This window comes from Pollachius pollachius, assembly GCF_949987615.1.
Source record: "Pollachius pollachius genome assembly, chromosome: 8".
NCBI classification, from domain to species: Eukaryota; Metazoa; Chordata; class Actinopteri; order Gadiformes; family Gadidae; genus Pollachius; species Pollachius pollachius.
The window spans coordinates 24721852-24744404 of NC_136941.1; the positions used below are offsets into that span (position 1 = coordinate 24721852).

A 22553-nucleotide genomic window follows, 5' to 3' on the forward strand; every position below is an offset into this window, starting at 1 on the left:
AATCAGGTGCTGAAGGGACAGCGACCCAGAAGCAGGGGCTAGCCTTGTTAGCCCACTAATCAGCTTATGGGGAGCTTTCATTTGATGCAATAAAGAAGCGAACACGACAAAACCAAGTTGATACCGTCACTCACAATGAACCCTAGTTGTACCTGTAAGGTCCGACACATAGGGAGCCCCCCGCAACGCCTGGCTCTCCCCGCCCTGGATAGAGCGCACAGCGCAGCGCGGAGCGTCATCTTCTTCAGCTCACTGTGGACCGCACGGGAGCGCGCTGCGCGTCTTCTTCTTTAGCTCACCGCGGACCGCAGGGGAGCGCGGTGCGCGTTCATCCCTTTAAACAAATATAAAATGTCTATGTCTATTTTATATATTCATCCTCAAATCCAAAACTTTGTTGTGATTTATTTTGAGTTCTGTCATAGAAAACCAAACGATTTGTCATTTGAGCGCGGTGCGCGTTCATCCCTTAAAACAAATATAAAATGTCTATGTATATTTTATATATTCATCCTCAAAATCCAAAACTTTGTTGTGATTTATTTTGAGTTCTGTCATAGAAAACCAAAAGATTTGTCATTTGGTATAAATATTCCCCTTTGCACAGCTGCCCTTCTTCTCTCCCTTTTCCCTTCTCCCAGTGGGCCGTGCGGAAAGCCTCCACTAGGGGCGACATGGTTCCTGTGAGGACGCACCAAAGACTAGTGTCTACCTGTTACACTCGTGCTGTTCACACATGGCTCATATCCATATGTGGCTTCTCATGTCCATACTTTATCGAACCGGACGTAATCGTAAGTGGTTGCAACAACTTTAAACAGAACATGCTGCATCAGCTTTTGAAGTCAGATGTGTGGTGATGGGCGATGCTTTGCATCTCGCTGCCTACGTGCAGAATACAGACTTGATCACAAACTAAAATGAATCCCGTTTGGACCAAAGCGTGTTTCTCTCTCCTCCTTCAGAGAGCTGGGGGCAGGTCACCGCTCAACAGGATATATTTGATTGGAAAACGTAGAGTTGTATAAATACATTTCTCAGCGTAACCCGAGCTACATGGCCTCCCTATCTCTCTCTCTCTCTCTCTCTCTCTCGCTCTCTCCTCCCTCCCCTCCCTCCCCTCGCCTCCTCCCACTCTGCTGTCCGCGAGGAAGGCGCAAGATGGCTGATGTCGCTTGGAAGTATGTTCCCCTCCGCAACATGAAGTCGTGAGTGTGGAAGAAAGCGAGGGAGGCACCATCGGGCTTTTATTTTTATTTTATTTTCGTTGTTTTTCTTTTCTTTCTTCATCCGCCCCGTCCAGCGTCGTGTCCCCGGCCCTGTCTCCCCCCCCGGACCTGTCTCCCCGTCTCCCCGAGAGGACGCGTCCATCACGCCGGGACAGCAGCTAGCCGCTAGCGGGAGAGTTAGCCTCGTACCGCCGCCACCGTGTCGGGCTCCTGCGGCCTGGTTCGGGTTCATCCGATACTCCACTACAGCCACACGAGAAAAAACAAGCGACAAATACGCATTAAAACGCGAAATTGGCTCCATTTCGCCACATTGATATCAACTAGTTTAGCTGTCATCAGTCCGTGCGGTTAGCAGCCAGAGCTAACATCTCGGCTAACTAATGCGTAGTTTTCCTGTCTGGTGTTCAATCTAAATGGTTTTATTAGGAGTGTTTCTTAAAACGTATGCTATTTCATTGTCACGTCAACGATCTTGTTGGTGTTGGCAACTGTAGTTGCCGATCCATTTGGCCTCCCGTTATCTAGATGACAAGCTACGGGGCTGGGCGAGCTGTAAACTTTTCTAGCTGTAGCTAGCTGGACTGGCCTTGCTGCTGGCGATTTACCAGATCAACTCCGGGATGGACTAGAGTCCTCCAGGACACACAGGACACAGTCCCACAGGACCTCGGCCAACAGTACCCCATCCCAGACTAGTTATCGGGCCTTTTTAAATCAGTGTCAAGTCTAACACATTCATTCACAAGTGCGCGTGGTGAAACCTTTGGCCCTCTGATCCGCCGGTTACCTAGTTAACCCGAGTTGTTGGGCAGGTTACCCTCTTGTTCCACTCCACCAAAGGCTGGTTAGCAGGTCATCCCCCTGGTTCACTACACTAGAGGCTGGTTAGCAGGTTACCTCCCGATCCACTTCCCTGGAGACTGGTTAGCAGGTTACGTCCTGATCCACCACCCTAGGGACTGGTGTGCTGGTTTCCTCCTGATCCACTCCCCTAGAGACTGGTTAGCTGGCCCCCAGTGCACAGCTAGCCGACCATCACACCACCACCACGGCGTACAGAACCCACCCGGAGCCGCCTCCCGGCCACACACACCGGCTCAACAACACCGTCATGGGAGTGCAGGGTTTCCAGGAGTATCTAGAGAAGCGATGCCCCGGGGCCGCGGTCCCGGTGGACCTCCTGAAGCTGGCCCGTACCGTGGGCCGCCAGCCGCCTCATCACCATCACCACCACCCACATCATCCAGGGCCCATGCCTCCCCCGCCTCCGCCAGCCAGGATCCTAATCGACGCGGACTCCGGCCTGCAGCGCCTGTACGGCGGCTACCAGACGGACTGGGTGTGCGGGGGGGAGTGGAACGCCATGCTGGGCTACCTGGCCGCTCTCTCACAGGCCTGCCTGTACCAGGGGGGCCTGGAGCTCGTCGTGGTGTTCAACGGCACCCTCGGAAAGGAGCGCTGGCCCGAGTGGGCGCGGCGAGCTCAGGGCCAGCGGCAGACGGCCCAGCTCATAGTCAACCACGTCGGCAGCAAGGCCACCCCGCCTCCCCGGGCCTGGTTCCTGCCCCCGGCCTGCCTCAGCCACTGTGTCCGCCTCGCCATGTTCCGCTTCCGAGTGCGGGTGAGTACCTCGGCCCTGGTCCTTTGGATATATATCGCTGCGTCGCACGACTCATCAGTCAACAGTTGTATGTTTTCTCTTGTAATGGCAATTTTACTATGAAATAAATAAATGGCTTCATATTTAACGTTGATCATTTAAATGGCAATTTATAATCAACGCTATAGGTCAATTTAATCGCATGTCCCAAGTGGGGCAGCATCAGCAGTCCGAATGCTCTACGTGCATTGGTTGACTGCTTTTATAGAGGCTGTTGAATTGCCATAGTCTCGTCTATAAGGACCAGCTACTGGCTGGTCCGCCTCGCAGCGTGGTGATTCTCCTGGAGTAGGTATGTGTATTGTGCAGCACAGCATATACATTACATAACATGGACCCACTGAACCTTACACATTGTTACGCTGCTGAGTAGGTGACTATTAATAGACCTGCTTGTCGATTACACTTATTTGTAATGGCTGGTTCGTAATGTTGGGTCCATTTAATGGAAATTGTTTTAAATCTTGTAAAAAGAAAATGTTACTTTGTATAACATTTTAGATGATATAGTTGGATTACGATAATAAACAAATGGATTGGCAGACATAACTGACCCATACATTGCTATAATTAGTAGTGTCTTTGTGAAATGGCTCCTTGGGCAGCTCGAATCTTTCCCACGGCTTTAGAAACAAGTGAATATTCTTAGCGTAGTATTTCCAAAGGGGACATATCAGTCGGTTATTCACTTGAGATATTCGGTTTAAAATTGCATGAAATGCACTTCTTGCCTCCTGCGGTGGTTAAGCCATATTATTCATTATGTTACCATGGTTCAGTGCACCCTTTGCCAGGGTTCCCAGAAATGCCTTTATCACATTCCTACAATGTCGTATATCTCGCCTCTCTAGCTGAACCTTTCGTAAAGGCCCCTTTACTTCCACTTAGGGTGGACTTGAGGGACCGCCATGTAAAGGCTCCTGGGTGAAATCTAGTTTGTGTAGTCTGATATACAGCATTCATTGTACAGAATAAGAGTTATTCTACAATTTGTCAGGTAGGCCACCAACTCATATGTAAGACCTATATGACAGAATATACTTATTTAGTTTGATGTAAAGTTAATGGATTAAAATATAAATATTACAATTCACCAGCCGTTGCTTAATTTGATATTTGTGTGTGTGAGACATGATGTTGATCAAGGACTGGTATTGTAGGAGGCCTTGTTAACATGCAGACATGATGCCGTTTCAACAACACAAATGATCGCCTGATGGACAGAATGTTGTTGCTTAGCAGCTATTGTCATCGCAATATCATGTTCTAATATTTACTTTCATATCTATGTGTCCCGTTTGCGTGCAAAGATATATAGAGAACGTATCTATCAATGATGCCACTATCTTGCCGCCTTATACTGACATTTTCCGTTGTACACATAGTCGTTTACTATATGATGTGCTACTATAAATAGTTTATAGTAACGGTCATATAAATAGTAATATTGCAGACAATATGCAGTTGTCGACTTTACAATTGTCCTTATTAAATAGTGATTATTTTATTTTTTTGAAGTACAAAATGGCGGTGTGCCCATATGCACACATGAAATGAGTATATTTCTGATATCAACCTCCTGCTGAGGGTCGTGTCCGGTTCCCTCTTCCTCAATAAGATATGAGCTCCTCTCGGTGCAGAACAGTAGCTCTTTTCTTCCTCCGTCGGTAGGTTGTCCAGACGCTGGAGGACCACCACCAGGAGGTGCTGTCTCTCTACAGGGACTTCGGCTTTGCTGGCCTCATAGCTCAGGACTCTGAGTTTGCCCTCTGCAATGTGCCCGCTTACTTTTCATCGCACGCGCTCAAACTGAGTTGGAACGGCAAGAACCTCACCACACACCAGTACCTACTGTCCGAGGCAGCCAGGCAGCTGGGGCTGAAGACACAGCACCTGCCCTGCTTTGCTGCACTACTGGGTAGGGGCAGCTGTGCACACACACCTGTACAAACACCGGAGATAGACATTCCAGGTTCTGAAAGTAAGCTCTGCGTTTCGAGTCCACCGTCTGGCTAGCTATACCCTCACTAATGACACGAGTCAATGCTCCGGCTCAGTGCAGACCTGAGATTAAAACATGAGATAAATTTCCTGTCAGGACATATCCTCTACTGACCAGTACTTGCATCTCCATGGACAGTCCAACATGGTTGTTTGAAGATAATATCCTTAGCTAGCACACGTTGTGCCGTCCTGTTTGACGTCTGCCTTCCTTTGTTGACACAGCAAACATTTGAGAGAGAGGTTTGTGCTTCCTGTAGGGAATCACATTCTGCCTGACGAGGACCTTGCTGCCTTCCACTGGAGCCTGCTCGGACCAGAGCACCCGCTGGCTTCTCTCAAGGTACATGGCACGGCGTGAGGACTAGTGCCAACAGAAAAGCCATGGCAGAGGCCTGTCATGTAAAGGGGTGATGGCATATCACCGGGATGTGTGTGTAAAATATCCTTTCACATGTGCATTGTAGCAGGTCATTGTGTTGATGTAAAGAGCGCTATTAATTTTATTTCTTTATTTATTTATCCACTACACACTAATGCATATCTTGTCAGGAAATTATCTCAAAGTCAGCTAATAAAAGTCCTTCTTGGAATGACTCTGGATCGTAGTGTTCACCCAGAGACTAAGTTGCCACCCCAGTACTTAATCAAAGTCTGACTCGCTCCGTTAGGTCAGTGTACAGTAATGCCTCACTGGCTGGTCCACATGAGCTGAGCGCATGGTATTCGGAAACCAGGGAGGGGAACAGACTCCCTCAATTGAACGGCTTGAAGGAGTAAAAGCAAATATATAGACTGAAATGACGTGAGTTTGCTATGGATGTGATGGAACCTAATTAGCTGATGCTTAAAGTACGCCTTGATAACCCTGAACAGAATTAGAATTCCTGTTGTTCTAAAAACAAACGAGGGAACTTCTCTGGGGCGTTTTTTGGCTAAATGGTATTATTTGAACCTAATCTACTCTATGATATTCTGTAGACTAATCAACTGAAACTAATCAGCAAAGGCAAGTGGTTGATATTCTGCCTTGTGCTGCAGGTGCGGGCTCATCAGCTGGTGCTGCCGCCCTGCGAGGTGGTGATCAAAGCTGTGTCAGAGTACGTCTCCTCCATCAAAGACCTCGGCAACCTGGACGCCATCGCCAGGGACGTCTTCAAGCAGTCCCAGGTAACGCACCAACACACAGGGGCAGGTGTTCCAACCTCGGCCATTACTGATGTGCCGAATGCATAAGTGTGGATTCGTTGTGGCGTTGTCTCGGACCAGCAGCTCGTCTAAATCGGTGGGCCTCTGAGCCATGGGGACACACCTTGGCTCTGGGTTAATCCATGTCTTTCCCTCCTGCAGTCTCGCATGGAGGACAAAGTGGAGCGCTTTAAGAAAGCTGTGGAGTATTTCTCTGCTGCCTCCAAACCACGAACACTCAACATGGGGCCCTCCTTCATTTGTAAGTAGCGCTCCCTTTTGGTTTGTCAAAGGCGGGAGAAGAGTGTGAGGAACGTGTTGTAGGAGGGGTCTGTGAGTGCAGTGTGAGCCCTTACCTCCCGGCGATCCTTGATTATCCAACATCTAAATCTGAGGATGTGTGCCAAATTAACTTTGTTTGTTATGCTGTTGCGTGTTCAGTACCTGGCTTTGGACCCAATCCATTTGGTGGACCGCCTGGTCACATGGGACCCATGCAACCTGGAAAGAACCAGGTTCGAATCCGCTCCTAATCCTTCTGTCTTCTTGTGTTGTGACTGTAAACTTACTCGACTGTAACGGGTGCTTTTTTGAAACATTTATAGAGGCGAGAGAGGGGCTCAGTGTGACTTGTAACAGGACCTTCCCTTTGCTTTCAACTGCACTCAAGACACTGAATCACTTTGGCCCGTGCTCTCCTCTTGTTAAGACTCGCCCCCTCTCTGCTACAGTTTCCTCCTCCCCAGGTTCCAGGGTTGAAGCCACCCTTTCAAAACGCTCCATACGGACCTGGCTCCAACCTTGTATTCCCGGGCCAACCGCCTCTCATGCAGGACTGTAACGATTCACTAGCGGGGAAGATGCCTTTCGCTGATTGGTCGGCTCCATACGATTCCACCCAGGGCGGGGGCAGATTACCCAATCACCATGCCGGAGCCCAGTCTGTCCCCTCCCCCTCTCCCTCCTCCTCCTCCGATGGAGATGAACCCAACGACACCAACGCTAAGTACGAAAAGCAAATAGAAAATTCAATTGTTCTCTCATTTTGAATTGACTTGATTCCATACTCAGTGGTGCTGTTTCACCCCGTTCTCTCCCCAGCCATTTGACGGACAAATCTTCACGATGGGAGGATCCTTCTTCTAGAGGAGGTTCAGCCCCTGGAGACAATTCCCACGGCAATGGGAGTGGTTCAAACATTCCGTCACTGTTGTCTATGGCAACAAGGAGTCACATGGACATTACCACACCCCCTTTGCCTCAGGTGTGTGGGTGCGGGAGTGTGTGTGCGGTTGGATGTGTGTGTGGACGTGGCTGTTGACTGGCGCATTGTTTTACAGGTCAGTGCGGAGGTACTTCGTGTTGCTGAGCACAGACATCGCAGAGGGTTAATGTACCCCCAGATTTTCCACATACTGACCAAGGTACAGAAACATGTCCTATTTCTGACTACTTTGCCTCTGAATAGAATATATGGATCACCCTTTTTCCGAGTGTTCCCAATCTTTACTTTAGAAGCAGTCAACAGAGTTGTTTAGCCTCTGTTATTCAGCGTTTCCGTAAAGGAGAGTTAGAACCATCGCCTGCTTTTTTTCTGGATCCACATACGGTCCTTATTCCTCCGTCATACGATGAAGCAGAGGGCACCATCTGCCGTGAGGTGCGGCTGTGCCCCATAGCTGTATTTCCCTCCTGCGGTAGTTGCAGCTCCTCTCCCGTCGCCCACCATGCAACAGGCCGAGGCTGTCCCATGCAAGCTTAAATCAACCAGAATCCACCTTTCCCCCCCCCCTCCCTCCCCAGGGAGAGATGAAGATGCCAGTTTGCATAGAGGATGAGTGCAACACGGAGCTGCCGCCCGCCTCCCTGCTATTCCGGGCAGCCCGACAGTACTCCTACGGCGTCCTCTTCAGCCTGGCGGAGACCCACCGACGCCTGGAAAGGCTGGCCATGCGCAAGAGAGGGCCTGTGGAGGGTGAGGGTCGCTGGGGAGAGAGGATGGGGGCATGGGGGGGGGGGGAATGAATAAAATGATTGAAATGTACTCATTGGTCACATATGCCACTCCCAGTTCCCCCAGTGATCGTGAAAGAGTGGAGCAGCGGCAAGGCGAAGTCCGCCCTCACCCCGGAGCTGGTCCCGGCCATGTGTTTCCGGGAGTGGACCTGCCCCAACCTGCGGAGGCTGTGGCTGGGCCGCGCCAGCGAGGACCGCTCCCGGAGGACCAGGGCCTTCCTGGCCTGCCTGCGCTCCGACTGCCCGGCCCTGCTCAACCCGGCTCAGGTGCCGCAACACCTGCTGCTCATGTGCTGCGTGCTCAGGTAGGCCCCCCACTGCCCCTGCTGCTCAGGTAGGGGCCCCTCCCCCTGATGCTCAGGTAGGGGCCCCTCCCCCTGATGCTCAGGTAGGGGCCCCTCCCCCTGATGCTCAGGTAGGGGCCCCTCCCCCTGCTGCTCAGGTAGGGGCCCCTCCCCCTGCTGCTCAGGTAGGGCCCCTCCCCCTGCTGCTCAGGTAGGGGCCCCTCCCCCTGCTGCTCAGGTAGGGGCCCCTCCCCCTGATGCTCATGTAGGGGCCCCTCCCCCTGATGCTCATGTAGGGGCCCCTCCCCCTGATGCTCAGGTAGGGGCCCCTCCCCCTGATGCTCAGGTAGGGGCCCCTCCCCCTGCTGCTCAGGTAGGCCCCCCACTGCCCCTGCTGCTCGTGGTGGGGCCCCTCCCCCTGCTGCTCATGTAGGGGCCCCTCCCCCTGCTGCTCATGTAGGGGCCCCTCCCCCTGCTGCTCATGTAGGGGCCCCTCCCCCTGCTGCTCAGGTAGGGGCCCCTCCCCTTGCTGCTCGTGTAGGGGCCCCTCCCCCTGCTGCTCATGTAGGGGCCCCTCCCCCTGCTGCTCAGGTAGGGGCCCCTCCCCCTGCTGCTCGTGTAGGGGCCCCTCCCCCTGATGCTCAGGTAGGGCCCCTCCCCCTGCTGCTCATGTAGGGGCCCCTCCCCCTGCTGCTCAGGTAGGGGCCCCTCCCCCTGATGCTCATGTAGGGGCCCCTCCCCCTGCTGCTCGTGTAGGGGCCCCTCCCCCTGATGCTCAGGTAGGGGCCCCTCCCCCTGCTGCTCGTGTAGGGGCCCCTCCCCCTGATGCTCATGTAGGGGCCCCTCCCCCTGATGCTCAGGTAGGGGCCCCTCCCCCTGATGCTCAGGTAGGGGCCCCTCCCCCTGCTGCTCATGTAGGGGCCCCTCCCCTTGCTGCTCAGGTAGGGGCCCCTCCCCCTGCTGCTCATGTAGGGGCCCCTCCCCCTGATGCTCAGGTAGGGGCCCCTCCCCCTGCTGCTCATGTAGGGGCCCCTCCCCTTGCTGCTCAGGTAGGGGCCCCTCCCCCTGCTGCTCAGGTAGGGGCCCCCCTCAACCTGCTCCTGAGGTGGGGCCCGCTGAACCTGCTGCTCAATTAAACACTTGTCACCAATTCGCCTGTAGGTGGCACAATAACACAAATACGAAATGTCAAACCGTACCTTCCCACGAGTCACTCAGGGACAGACTTCATGGAGGCTGTTTCCCAATGTGAAGGAAGCGTGCTCAACGGCCGCCCTTTTAAGGACGCTGCGCCATGGAACGCCATCAAGCACTGTTCCAATGTTGAGAACACTCGGAAATTTGCGCCCTTTTCGCGTCCTTTGTTTTTGAGAAATCCGAGATTTTTCAAGTATGCGTCGATGGATCCTCAACGAGCCAAAATACCCACAATCCTTTCTGAAACATTTTGTGCCGTATTGCCTTTTGTAGATTCGTCTAGGGCTGCAACAACGTATCGATAATCGATTGCTAAAAGCGTTGGCAATGAGTTTGGTCGTCGATTCGTTGAGTCGCGTAATTAATAAGTCACTCGTAGGCGCGGAACTGTTTACAGAACCCGACGCAGACAGGTCCATGCTTCATGCGCGCCACAGCTTGTATGTTGGACATTAAACATGGCGGAGGCGGGAAAAAATGGTTCAACCGAAATCTTCGAAAGTGTGGGAGCACTTTACAATGCATAAAGCTAAAAGTGTGTTAGTTGCAATCTTTGCAAAAGAGAAATGGCTTGGCACGGAAGCACCGCGATGATACAGCATCTGAAGTCAACCCTGACGAGGAAGGGGGCTCGACATCAGGGTAAAGGTGGATGTATAGTCCTGTAAAGTGCTGTACGTAGACACGGAGAGCCCTCTCCGTCGACGGAGAGCCTGTCGGAGACCCTCGCCGTAGCTCTACGTGCGCATCCAATGTTTCTTAACTATCCGTCGTTGCGTACGGAGATGGACGGAGACGGCAAGGGCTGTGATTGGTCCTCTAACAAAATCATTTCCAGAATAACTTTTACCGGTTTGACTTTGCACCTTATTTACTTGGTACATTGTTTCAGTCTGCACTGTGAATCTGCACTGTGAAGTAATGTTCAGTTTTTGAAAAAAGATGCGGCAATTATAAATGTTGTTTTTTTTATCAGATTCATTGATTAATCGGAAAAATAAAAAACAAGTAATCAATTATTAAAATAATTGAGGGCCGGTGGCTGAGGCCGGCGAGGGCTGGTGGCCGAGGCTGGCGAGGGCCGGTGGCCGGCGAGGGCCGTGGCCGGCGAGGGCCGGTGGCTGAGGCCGGCGAGGGCCGGTGGCTGAGGCCGGCGAGGGCCGTGGCCGGCGAGGGCCGGTGGCTGAGGCCGGCGAGGGCCGTGGCCGGCGAGGGCCGGTGGCCGAGGCCGGCGAGGGCCGTGGCCGGCGAGGGCCGGTGGCTGGCGAGGGCCGGTGGCTGAGGCCGGCGGCTGTGGCCGGTGGCTGAGGCCGGCGAGGGCCGAGGACGGCGAGGGCCGGTGGCCGTGGCCGGCGAGGGCCGGTGGCTGAGGCCGGCGAGGGCCGAGGCCGGCGAGGGCCGGTGGCCGGCGAGGGCCGGTGGCTGAGGCCGGCGAGGGCCGGTGGCTGAGGCCGGCGAGGGCCGAGGCCGGCGAGGGCCGGTGGCTGAGGCCGGAGGCCGGAGAGGGCCGGTGTTGTATGGGCTGTGAATACCTTTCCTTACGGCTTGCGGTCCTAGTTGTATCTGTAACCTTCTGAACAGACTTGTGATTGATCTAATGTCTCCTAAATGTTTTGCATATATTGATTTTGGCTTTACCTTTTTATGCAATCAAATCCCCAAATTGTGTGTCATTTGCGACCCCTGTTTTGAAGTTTTCCCAAACCCTTCCCTTGACAGTAATGTTTATCCATACGGACATTAATAATAAATAATAATACATTGAGCAAACAATCACCATAGCTATCCACCGACCCCCTGTGTGAACCTTATAAATTAGCCCAATTATTTTCTCAACTCCGCCACCTACAAAACGCGTACCTGCTACACCCTAGCCATTGCTCTACCTCTGGGAAACCTCCACATGCCTTGAAGCTCAGGGGCTGACCTGTCGATTCCCTCGCAGGTATATGATGCAGTGGCCAGGGGGGCGCATCCTGCAGAGACACGAGCTGGACGCCTTCCTCGCCCAGGCGGTCTCCAACCAGCTGTACGAACCGGACCAGCTGCAGGAGCTCAAGGTAGGAGCCCCTCCCCCCGGTGTGAGGGCTGGGGCCAGGGTGGACAAAGTCTGAATTGAAAGGATCAATTACCGATCATCGTTGAATGCACTCTGTAACAGTTCCTTTGTACAGAGTGGATGGAGTCAGGGTTGTGGTTTTGCAAAAGGCGGTTTTAATCGTAGTAAATAGTAACGGCGTGCCAGTAAATAACATCGGCGTGCCACAACGGTAGCACGTAATGCGGCTTGGTTGGTGCTGGCGATTGTCCGTGCAAAAGCGCTCGCTCACGCTGGCCTTGCCTCCTACTGCCAAAAAAAAAAACAACACACAAAAGCAGGCACGTAAATACACACTCCCTGGCAGGTCTGATTGCGAGCAGGTCCCCGTAATCAGACCCAAACAACCCGGCCAGATCCGGAGTGCTCCAAACATGACTCCCAAAGGCCAAAGGCTGTACGTCCCTGCCCGCAGACTCAGTCGTATGTATTGTGCTGACCCGTTAAAGAGGCCGGGGACTATACTGATCAAGTGCAAAACAAGCAAATGCTATCCGGTTTTACCCTGACCACTGAAGCCTGACGAACTCGGTACCAGGCCCCAAGGCGTGCACCGCCGTGGTTGAACCTCGAAGGACGCCCAGATCAATCAATAAAACGGGACCAAATTACTACACGCTTTGTTGTGATCAACCCTACTATGATGTGATTGCGTGGGAAGTTCAAATATAGTCGCCTATATTTGAACTAACTCCATTTGACTGTTTTTCTTGATCTTTGACTAACTGATGAAATGCTTAGTTTCCTCACACTGCGGACTCTCAGGAAACGTCTGTCACTGCCTCTAGTCCAAGTTAAGATCAGTGTCATACTATATTCTAATGGACCAAATCCTTTGTGCCCTTTATTTGGTGAGGGGGTAGACTAGATCACAAATCATTTTGACATTGTTCAAGATAAATGAAGTACTAGTCTGCAGTTTCTTTCTCTTTTATCTTTTTCAGTGGTATATAAATGAAGTTAATAAAACACACGATTGCCAATTTCTGTGTGCATAGCCTAGATGTGTTCAGTGTTGTATAGGCTCTATTAAAGCAGCCAGACACTGAGGGACTGAGAAGGAACAGGCTGCACGCTTCAGAGGGAGATGTGGTGTAGGGTCAGTATGACATCGGTAGAGGATGGAGAAACTGAATATAGCAAGCCTTTACATTAGGGAATGCCTATATTAAATCCTGTTCACCCATTGGTTTTACATTTTCCTGACCCTCAAACTCAAGCAGACCTTGAAATGTAATGTTAAACTAGGTTGAACTTATTTTCACTAACGCTAGATTTCAGAGGTCAATCAAACCTAGCAATTTTACACAGAATTTTATGCTGAATGCAATGCATCTCTGCACGGCCTCTTTGGGCCATGCTTGGCGTCATGTAACATGGGAGCCGACCATCAACGTTTATCAACACATCTCAATAAATAAGAATATTGGGGATCTTCAATAATTACAATAATTCAATTTGAAAAAGATCATGAAAACAAAGAATTCAGTATCTCAGAAATCTGAATATTGTGAAAATGTTCAATATTGTAGATTCAAGGTGTTACAAGCTTATCAGCTATTTAACTCAACCCATGTAAAGGTTTCCTGAGCCTTTAAATGGTCTGTCTGGTTCAGCAGACTTCACAACATGGGGAAGACTGCTGACCATGACAGTTGTTCAGAAGACAGTCATTGACACCCTCCACAGGGAGACAGCCTCAAAATGTCATCGCTAAAGAAGCTGGCTGTTGGGAGTTGTGTTGAAGGAGATAGTGTGGTAGGACGAGGTGAACTAGCAACAGGGATAACCGCTGCCCTGCGAGGATGGTCACGATAAGACTGTTCAGAGATTTAGGGGAGCTTCACAAGGAGAGCAATGAGCATGGGATTACTGTGCTTGATTGGCCAGCAAACTCGACTGACCTGAACCCCATAGCCAATTCATCGGGTATTGTCAAGAGGAAAATGAGACACTGGACCCAACAATGCAGTCTAACTGAAGGCTGCTATTGAAGCATCCTGGGCTTCAACATGGGCTATAACATGTTTTCGTGAGCTGTAAGCCATAATCAAGATTCAAACAAAAAAAGGCTTGAAATATTTCACTTTGGGTTTTAATGAATCATATTATAGTTGAGTTTCGCTTTTAAAATAAATTATTGTAATTAACTTTTCCACTATATTCAAATATATTGATTCACCTGGAAAGCGCGATGCTATAAAAACCTTCTGAACATGATTTGTCTCCCTGGTTGTCTCAGCATAGAGATGAACCGCTAAAGACGCCTAATGCCATATTCACAAAGAATAGAACCATCAGTCAGAAGGACGGGGCCTTCAACTTTCTTTTGCTGCATATCTGTTGCGACCAATCATGTTGCTGAAGGTAAATCAACGCCATATAGACAGCCAACTACCAGCTACTTTTTAAAATCCCCTTCTGAAAGATTCATCCACTCGCACAAATTAGTTTTCTTCCATTAATATCTCTAACGAGAGATGAAACAAGGGCTAACTTGATAGGGGCGAAAGTAGCTCTGGAGGTAGAGCGCGTTCACTGCTAACCGTAAGGTTTCTAGTTCGATCCCCCGCTCCTCCTAGCTGAGTTTTGAGGTGTCTCTGTGCAAGATGCATCACCCTGACTGCTCCCGACGAGCTGGCTTTCACCGTTTGTGGTGGAATGAATGGTTGTAAGTCGCTTTGGATAAAAGCATCAGCAAAATCCCCTAAATGTAAATGTAACTCCGCCCCTTACAGTTCCTGGTTTCTGACCCAGTCCATGTGCCAACTCTCCCCAGAAGTTCTGCTGTATCACAGTTGGACTGCTGGATCAGAGGTTCTGCTGTAACACAGTAGGACTGCTGGACCAGAGGTTCTGCTGTATCACAGTAGGACTGCTGGATCAGAGGTTCTGCTGTAACACGGTAGGACTGATGGATCAGATGTTCTGCTGTATCACAGTAGGACTGCTGGATCAGATGTTCTGCTGTAACACAGTAGGACTGCTGGATCAGATGTTCTGCTGTAACACAGTAGGACTGCTGGATCAGAAGTTCTGCTGTAACACAGTACTTTCTGACCTTTTCGGTCAGCATTTAAATGTATTGTTCGACTTGAATTCGACTTGAAATGAATAACCACAATATGATGCATACCAGCATTTACTACCTTAAAGCTGTTCTCTCCAGTGACTTCCAACAGCAAGGTGGTCATTGCGCACACACTCAGATAGCAACTAATGCTTTTCTTTGCGGTCATAAGAGATATACTTGTTATGATGGGTTTCTGATGTAAAGCCTACTGCATTTTCATGCATGCAAGCAGGTCTGGTGCACAACAATAAATGAATGTAACCGTAATAAATTCATATCTGAATTTGAGAGCACTGAAAACCGTTGGGATTTGTAAAGACCCCGGTAGCAAGTCTAGCTTCATGTATTGATGTGAATAACTCGAGTGAATGGACATTTAACAAGCTTGTTGGATAACCTTTGTGGCCAAGAGCAGAACATTGCTCACGCTCCTCAGAGGGCGGTGGTTGACCTTCTGCGGTTGGGATTCGTAGCGTTACTCTCCCAGAAACCTGAGCTCAAACTTATTCTGGGTAGGCCCAATACCGTGATTCTCCTCTGCGGCGGGTAATGAAGCTGTGTTGCTGACCTCTCCCGGTCCGACGCGTAACTCGCTCCTGTCGTGGCCCTAGGTGGAGAAGGTGGACGCCCGCGGCGTACAGCTGGCCTCTCTGTTCATGGCGGGCGTTGACACGGCGCTCTTTGTCAACGACGTGTGTGGCCAGCCGTTGCCGTGGGAACACTGCTGCCCGTGGGGCTTCTTCGACGGCAAACTTTTCCAGAGCAAACTGGCTCGGGCCGCCCGCGACAGAGCTGCCCTGCTGGACATGTGTGAGGGCCAGGTAGGACCGTGTGTGTGTGTGTGTGTGTGTGTGTGTGTGTGTGTGTGTGTGTGTGTGTTGTTCCTTTACTAGCACACTGCTTGCCCCTTATTGGTCACTCGCTAGTTGCAAAGGATGGCTCACAGGGAGAGAGAAAATACTTATAGTTCAATATTTATACCGCTATTTATTCTTCTTTGCTATATACATGCAGGCGTGCGTGTGTGTGTGTGTGTGTCGGGGGGGGTGTGTGTCCTGCCCTGGGTGGGGCAGGCTGCTGATGCTACATGCTCATCCTGCAGGAGGAGTTGGTGTCCAGGGTGGACAAGATGCGTCAGGCCATCCTTGAGGGCATCAACCTGTCGCGGCCCCCTCCACCTCCTCCTCCCCTCCCACCCCCCGCCTTCCTGCCGCCCACCATGGTCCCCCCCTTCTACCCCATTCCACCCCTCTACCCGCCGCGCCCGATGGGCAACATGCCCCACCACCCACACCACCCCCACCACCCTCACCACCCTGCACAGCACCGGCCCCGAGCCTTCCCAGGTACACACTGGCTCCCTGGGTCTAAAGGTACGGCCGCACCGAACGCGTTGCGTCGCGTAGAAAATCTGCGTTTTCGCATAGGGAACCATTGGTTTAGGCGCGTAGATGCGTTGCACCCGCTAAAGCAGCGCGTTGGGCGCGTTTTACGCACCTAAACAACGCGCCCAACGCACCCACGCGCGGAGCTCAAAAATGTAACTTTTTAGGCTCCTACGGGTGGCGCTTAGCCGCGATAGCCAGTCAGCGTTGAGCTTGACCCGACGTCACAGGCAGAGAGACGGAGGACAGGCGCGCCGCAGCTGTTATGGAGCGCCTGTAGTTGGTGCCCTGACGGGAGATCCTGGCACCGACCCGGGCTAGCAGGTCGTCGAACATGGCCACCGAAATACCGCTGGAACCGGCCGTCATCCAGGCGGAGGTGGTGAACCTCACCCAGCTGTGAGCGGCGTTTGGGTTTCCTACTCTCCTCGAACTCCCACAACAAATACAGCGCAGCGATGGTGCGCCATGTTTGTGGAGCAAAAGAAAAAGAAAAATAAGTTTTGGGCGGGCTCATCTAGCTGCGTAGGCGCGTTGAACCATTTCTGTGACACGCAATGATCAAGCGCCAGGTTAGGCGTGTCACGCGCGTAATGCGTTCAGTGTGGCCGTACCTTTAGAACCCGTGCTAAAGTATCAATGCCGTAACAGGATGACGTTGGTCACCGAGGTTGGGGTTGAACACTGAACATGGCTTTGCGTATTCACAAAGTGCAACAAGAATGGAGAGAAGAAATGTGTTTATTGATCCCAAACGGGACAAGTGTTGATTAGAATCTGTATGAACCTCGGCTAATGCATCGAGCAACCGTTCTGGGAATTTAAGTCCTTCCAAGAGTTATGTAGGCTTTCAATTATATTATTTTCTGCATTTATCCAAAGTTCTTAACCTGAGTTTAATTTCCTGAGTGCTGCTGTGTTGTTCGCTACAGGTCTTCAGTCCATCCCCCCTCAAGGAGGGAAGTTGGAGATAGCCGGCATGGTGGTGGGTCAATGGGCGGGGAACAAACCAATCCGTGGGAGAGGGGGGTTCAACATGCAGGTGGTGTCTGTTGGAGCAGGCAAAGGGTAGGTTCCAACATCCCCACGGTTATTTTCTGAGCGTTTATTGTTCATGCTTTCAGTGATCTTCTGATGCCCTTCACATTGGTTGGTACTTTTTCAGATGTACTTACTGACATGTTTTGGTCCTCAATACCCATTCACCACAGACGGGGAAAGGAGGTTCCAGCAAAACTACGGGGAGGAAAAAAAGCTACTGCCAATAGACCACAGGTGAAGATCTACAGCCCCACTACTCCTAGTCTCTTGATTGTCGACTTGATTGACACTGCCATCGCCGTGGAAGGGTCTTGAGGGGCTTTGTGGTCCTTGAGGGGGGCCATTAGTTCAGTAGTTGGTTTATGATTCAAGTTATTCACTCTGATGTGGAGCCCCAAGATTTCAGTTCTGTTGTATGAAAGGCATTTCCTTCCTCCGCTATCTCTGTCCCTGCTCCCTGTCTCTGACCCTCCTCCCTGTCTCTGACCCTCCTCTCTGTCTCTGACCCTCCTCTCTGTCTGTCTCTGACCCTCCTCTCTGTCTGTCTCTGACCCTCCTCTCTGTCTGTCTCTGACCCTCCTCTCTGTTTGTCTCTGACCCTCCTCTCTGTCTGTCTCTGACTCTCCTCTCTGTTTCTGACCCTCCTCTCTGTCTGTCTCTGACCCTCCTCTCTGTTTCTGACCCTCCTCTCTGTCTGTCTCTGACCCTCCTCTCTGTCTCTGACCCTCCTCTCTGTCTGTCTCTGACCCTCCTCTCTGTCTCTGACCCTCCTCTCTGTCTGTCTCTGACCCTCCTCTCTGTCTGTCTCTGACCCTCCTCTCTGTCTGTCTCTGACCCTCCTCTCTGTTTGTCTCTGACCCTCCTCTCTGTCTGTCTCTGACTCTCCTCTCTGTTTCTGACCCTCCTCTCTGTCTGTCTCTGACCCTCCTCTCTGTTTCTGACCCTCCTCTCTGTCTGTCTCTGACCCTCCTCTCTGTCTCTGACCCTCCTCTCTGTCTGTCTCTGACCCTCCTCTCTGTCTCTGACCCTCCTCTCTGTCTGTCTCTGACCCTCCTCTCTGTCTGTCTCTGACCCTCCTCTCTGTCTGTCTCTGACCCTCCTCTCTGTTTGTCTCTGACCCTCCTCTCTGTCTGTCTCTGACTCTCCTCCCTGTCTCTGACCCTACCTGTCTGTCTCTGACCCTCCTCTCTGTCTGTCTCTGACCTTCCTCTCTGTCTGTCTCTGACCCTCCGCTCTCTCTGACCCTCCTCCCTGTCTGTCTCTGACCCTCCTCCCTGTCTGTCTCTGACCCTACCTGTCTGTCTCTGACCCTCCTCTCTGTCTGTCTCTGACCTTCCTCTCTGTCTGTCTCTGACCCTCCGCTCTCTCTGACCCTCCTCCCTGTCTGTCTCTGACCCTCCTCTCTGTCTGTCTCTGACCCTCCTCCCTGTCTGTCTCTGTCCCTCCTCCCTGTCTGTCTCTGACCCTCCTCTCTGTCTGTCTCTGTCCCTCCTCCCTGTCTGTCTCTGTCCCTCCTCCCTGTCTGTCTCTGTCCCTCCTCCCTGTCTGTCTCTGTCCCTCCTCCCTGTCTGTCTCTGACCCTCCTCTCTGTCTGTCTCTGACCCTCCTCTCTGTCTGTCTCTGACCCTCCTCTCTGTCTGTCTCTGTCCCTCCTCCCTGTCTGTCTCTTTCCCTCCTCCCTGTCTGTCTCTGACCCTCCTCCCTGTCTGTCTCTGACCCTCCTCCCTGTCTGTCTCTGACCCTCCTGTCTGTCTCTGACCCTCCTGTCTGTCTCTGACCCTCCTCTCTGTCTCTGACCCTCCTCTCTGTCTCTGACCCTCCTCTCTGTCTGTCTCTGTCCCTCCTCTCTGTCTGTCTCTGACCCTCCTCTCTGTCTGTCTCTGACCCTCCTCTCTGTCTGTCTCTGACCCTCCTCTCTGTCTCTGACCCTCCTCTCTGTCTCTGACCCTCCTCCCTGTCTGTCTCTGACCCTACCTGTCTGTCTCTGACCCTCCTCCCTGTCTGTCTCTGACCCTCCTCTCTGTCTGTCTCTGACCCTCCTCTCTGTCTGTCTCTGACCCTCCTCTCTGTCTGTCTCTGACCCTCCTCTCTGTCTGTCTCTGACCCTCCTCCCTGTCTGTCTCTGACCCTCCTGTCTGTCTCTTACCCTCCTGTCTGTCTCTGACCCTCCTGTCTGTCTCTGACCCTCCTCTCTGTCTCTGACCCTCCTCTCTGTCTGTCTCTGTCCCTCCTCCCTGTCTGTCTCTGACCCTCCTCTCTGTCTGTCTCTGTCCCTCCTCTCTGTCTGTCTCTGACCCTCCTCTCTGTCTGTCTCTGACCCTCCTCTCTGTCTGTCTCTGACCCTCCTCTCTGTCTGTCTCTGACCCTCCTCTCTGTCCGTCTATGACCCTCCTCCCTGTCTGTCTCTGACCCTCCTCTCTGTCTGTCTCTGACCCTCCTCTCTGTCTGTCTCTGACCCTCCTCCCTGTCTGTCTCTGACCCTCCTCTCTGTCTATCTCTGACCCTCCTCTCTGTCTCTGACCCTCCTCCCTGTCTGACCCTCCTCTCTGTCTCTGACCCTCCTCTCTGTCTCTGACCCTCCTCTCTGTCTCTGACCCTCCTCTGTCTGTCTCTGACCCTCCTCTCTGTCTCTGACCCTCCTCTCTGTCTCTGACCCTCCTCTCTGTCTGTCTCTGACCCTCCTCTCTGTCTCTGACCCTCCTCTCTGTCTCTGACCCTCCTCTCTGTCTGTCTCTGACCCTCCTCTCTGTCTCTGACCCTCCTCCCTGTCTGTCTCTGACCCTCCTCTCTGTCTCTGACCCTCCTCTCTGTCTGTCTCTGACCCTCCTCCCTGTCTCTAACCCTCCTCCCTGTCTGTCTCTGACCCTCCTCTCTGTCTCTGACCCTCCTCCCTCTCTGTCTCTGTCCCTCCTCTCTGTCTCTGACCCTCCTCTCTGTCTCTGACCCTCCTCCCTGTCTCTGACCCTCCTCTCTGTCTCTGACCCTCCTCCCTATCTGTCTCTGACCCTCCTCCCTATCTGTCTCTGACCCTCCTCTCTGTCTCTGACCCTCCTCTCTCTCTGTCTCTGACCCTCCTCTGTCTCTGTCCCTCCTCTCTGTCTCTGTCCCTCCTCTCTGTCTCTGACCCTCCTCTCTGTCTCTGTCCCCTCCAGACGTCCTCGTCTCCTCCAGCGGGCGGTCCCCTGAAGCCCTCGGAGGAGGCAGACTTTACCCCAGAGGTGGCCACTCAGCAGCTGAACGGCAGCCCATCAGCCTCTGCCGTGGGCCAGCCCTTGGACCTGGCCCCCCTGGCCCAGCCAACCCCATGTGCCTTAGCCAGCAGAGACAACCATTCAGAGGGGGCGGATGTGGAGGCCCCCTGTTGCCTTGAGAACTGCCCGTCAGACGGTGCACTACAGAAGGAAGAGTGATGGCGTCCTCCCAGGACGCACTGGTTCTGCGGGGAGTGATGTGTGTTCGACTGCCTTTCCCTGTTTTGTAGACCTATGTTACCTACCCGCTCACCAACACGCACCCAGAGGAGGAGGAGGAAGCCTCTCTCCTGCTCCTCGCCTGCCCTGCGTGACGGGTCAGAGCCCTTGGCTGTCCCCACTTCAGTTTCTCATGTGCTTTTACATTATTTCCTAAGCCGGTTTTAGCCATGAATCTATACACCCCCTTCAAGATATACTCCCCAATGTCCACCAGCCCCCACCCTGCTTAAAGACCCGTGCCCGAACCCTCACATACTGGCCCTATCAATGACGAGCCCCCGTGTACGAGGGCTCCCAGTATCCATTTGGATTTTATTTGAGTGATCCCACTGTGTTTGCACGCACAGGTGCTTTAAGCTTTCGTGGCGACGGTGACCGTGATTGGCTTTGGGTTCAATGACGACAGCACCTCGGCTTGTTGGGTTTTCAGATGGCAGTCCCATCAAATACCTCAAAGGTCTGTCCTATTGCCTGTTCAGAGTCTCACTCTGAGCATGAGCTCGAGGTTTAAAAAACAAAAGGTCTTCACCTCAACAAACCCATGTGCTGTTGACATGCCTCATCCTAACCCTCAATGCTGGTCACCCTGTGAGGCGTTCGCCACACCGCTCCACACGTAGATTGCTAGCATGCCAGCTAACTACTTCGCCCTTTTTAGATCAATTGGCTTTGTTACTTTAGCACTTCTGCGCCATCATTGTACTGGTTTTGTACTTTACATTGACCAATGTAGCATAGCCTAGCGCTTACTAGTGCAGAAGGACCTGACAAATGTATGCACCTTAAGCCCTGAAGTACGAAAGGTCTTCACCTTATCCCCTAAAATAGTGCATTACTACGTTTAACCTGCCCTTTGCCCTACTTAGAAAAAAAAGCTTTGATTGTATCTCCCAACAGAGAGCACTTATTATTGTATCTTCTGGTGAGGAATTTGGATCAGCCCTGAAATGGTGTTCGAGGGATGTCCCCTACTCTTAGATAAATGATTACTAGTAGACCTACACATTAAGGTAGAGATCTATTGGAGAGATGTCGAATGTGAACAGAGTGGTCTCCGATGAAGGAGCACTTTGTTGTAAAAAAAATAAAATGCATATATATATATATGTATATATATATATCACACAGCCACACTGGACAGTCCTCTACCAGTTGAGAGAAATATTCCTAAAACTCTAAGGCACCTTCTGGAATCAAGGCCAACATTATAATCCTGCTATCCAGATAGTAGATGAAATGTGATGCTAGGCAAAACTAGCTTGCATGTCCACAAAATAACCGATTTATACTTTGCAATCAACCCTGAGACTCGGCATGAAGAGTAAACACGGATTGCTCGAAGTTTCAGACAAAGAAGAGCCCAAATGTTCTTACTTACCAGGCCAGTAGCTGGCATGCGATACTAAACCTCTGATGGTGGATGTTGCCCTGGTGATAGGCCGACACCGAGAGCCATTGCACAGCAGCGCTCGGCGTTTGGCAGGAAGGCCATCCCTTCTTGTGTGTCTCAGCCTCTTGAGTCAGGACTTCAGCGGTCGGGATGTGTGTCACATGACCGAAAGGAGGGCCGGCCGCTCGCCTCCGTTCCTCCGCTCAATCTGAGACTTTTAAGATTATATATTCTTTTATCAGAGCACTTATGTTTGTTGAGGATAAAATATGTCCCCCAAAGTAGGTTGACCAGACGGGCAAAATATTGACCTAATCCGCTCTTTGTAGTACTGTGTTCCAACATTAATACCAGTAGATTGACATACTGGCTTAGACATGCAGACAATTAGAAAAGGATTAATATGAACTCGATAGGCAAGTCAACAAGAAGCACCTTATTTTCTTACCGTCTTGATGACTTGCGCACTCAAGTTCCACAAAATCGACTAAAGAACCCTGACATTGTTGAAGGAA

The 22553-nt window shown here is 51.7% G+C and overlaps 1 protein-coding gene across 2 annotated transcripts; it reads left to right on the forward strand.

Annotated features, from left to right (window-relative positions):
* The first annotated feature begins 1151 nt into the window (after window positions 1–1151).
* Window positions 1152–21738, forward strand: fam120c (family with sequence similarity 120 member C). 2 transcript variants are annotated; one of them, XM_079741552.1, is made up of 17 exons: window positions 1152–2853; window positions 4564–4810; window positions 5154–5236; window positions 5935–6063; window positions 6244–6343; window positions 6523–6596; window positions 6813–7087; window positions 7183–7345; window positions 7422–7505; window positions 7885–8056; window positions 8153–8402; window positions 11524–11638; window positions 15361–15570; window positions 15852–16122; window positions 17067–17202; window positions 17346–17409; window positions 20328–21738. In XM_079741552.1, the coding sequence occupies exons 1-17, from the start codon at window positions 2344–2346 to the stop codon at window positions 20583–20585; spliced, it is 3141 nt and encodes a 1046-aa protein (XP_079597678.1). In that variant the 5' UTR covers window positions 1152–2343; the 3' UTR covers window positions 20586–21738. The 2 variants fall into 2 exon arrangements, with proteins under 2 accessions (XP_079597678.1, XP_079597679.1); XM_079741553.1 differs by having other exon boundaries at window positions 15852–16095.
* The last annotated feature ends 815 nt before the right edge of the window (window positions 21739–22553 follow it).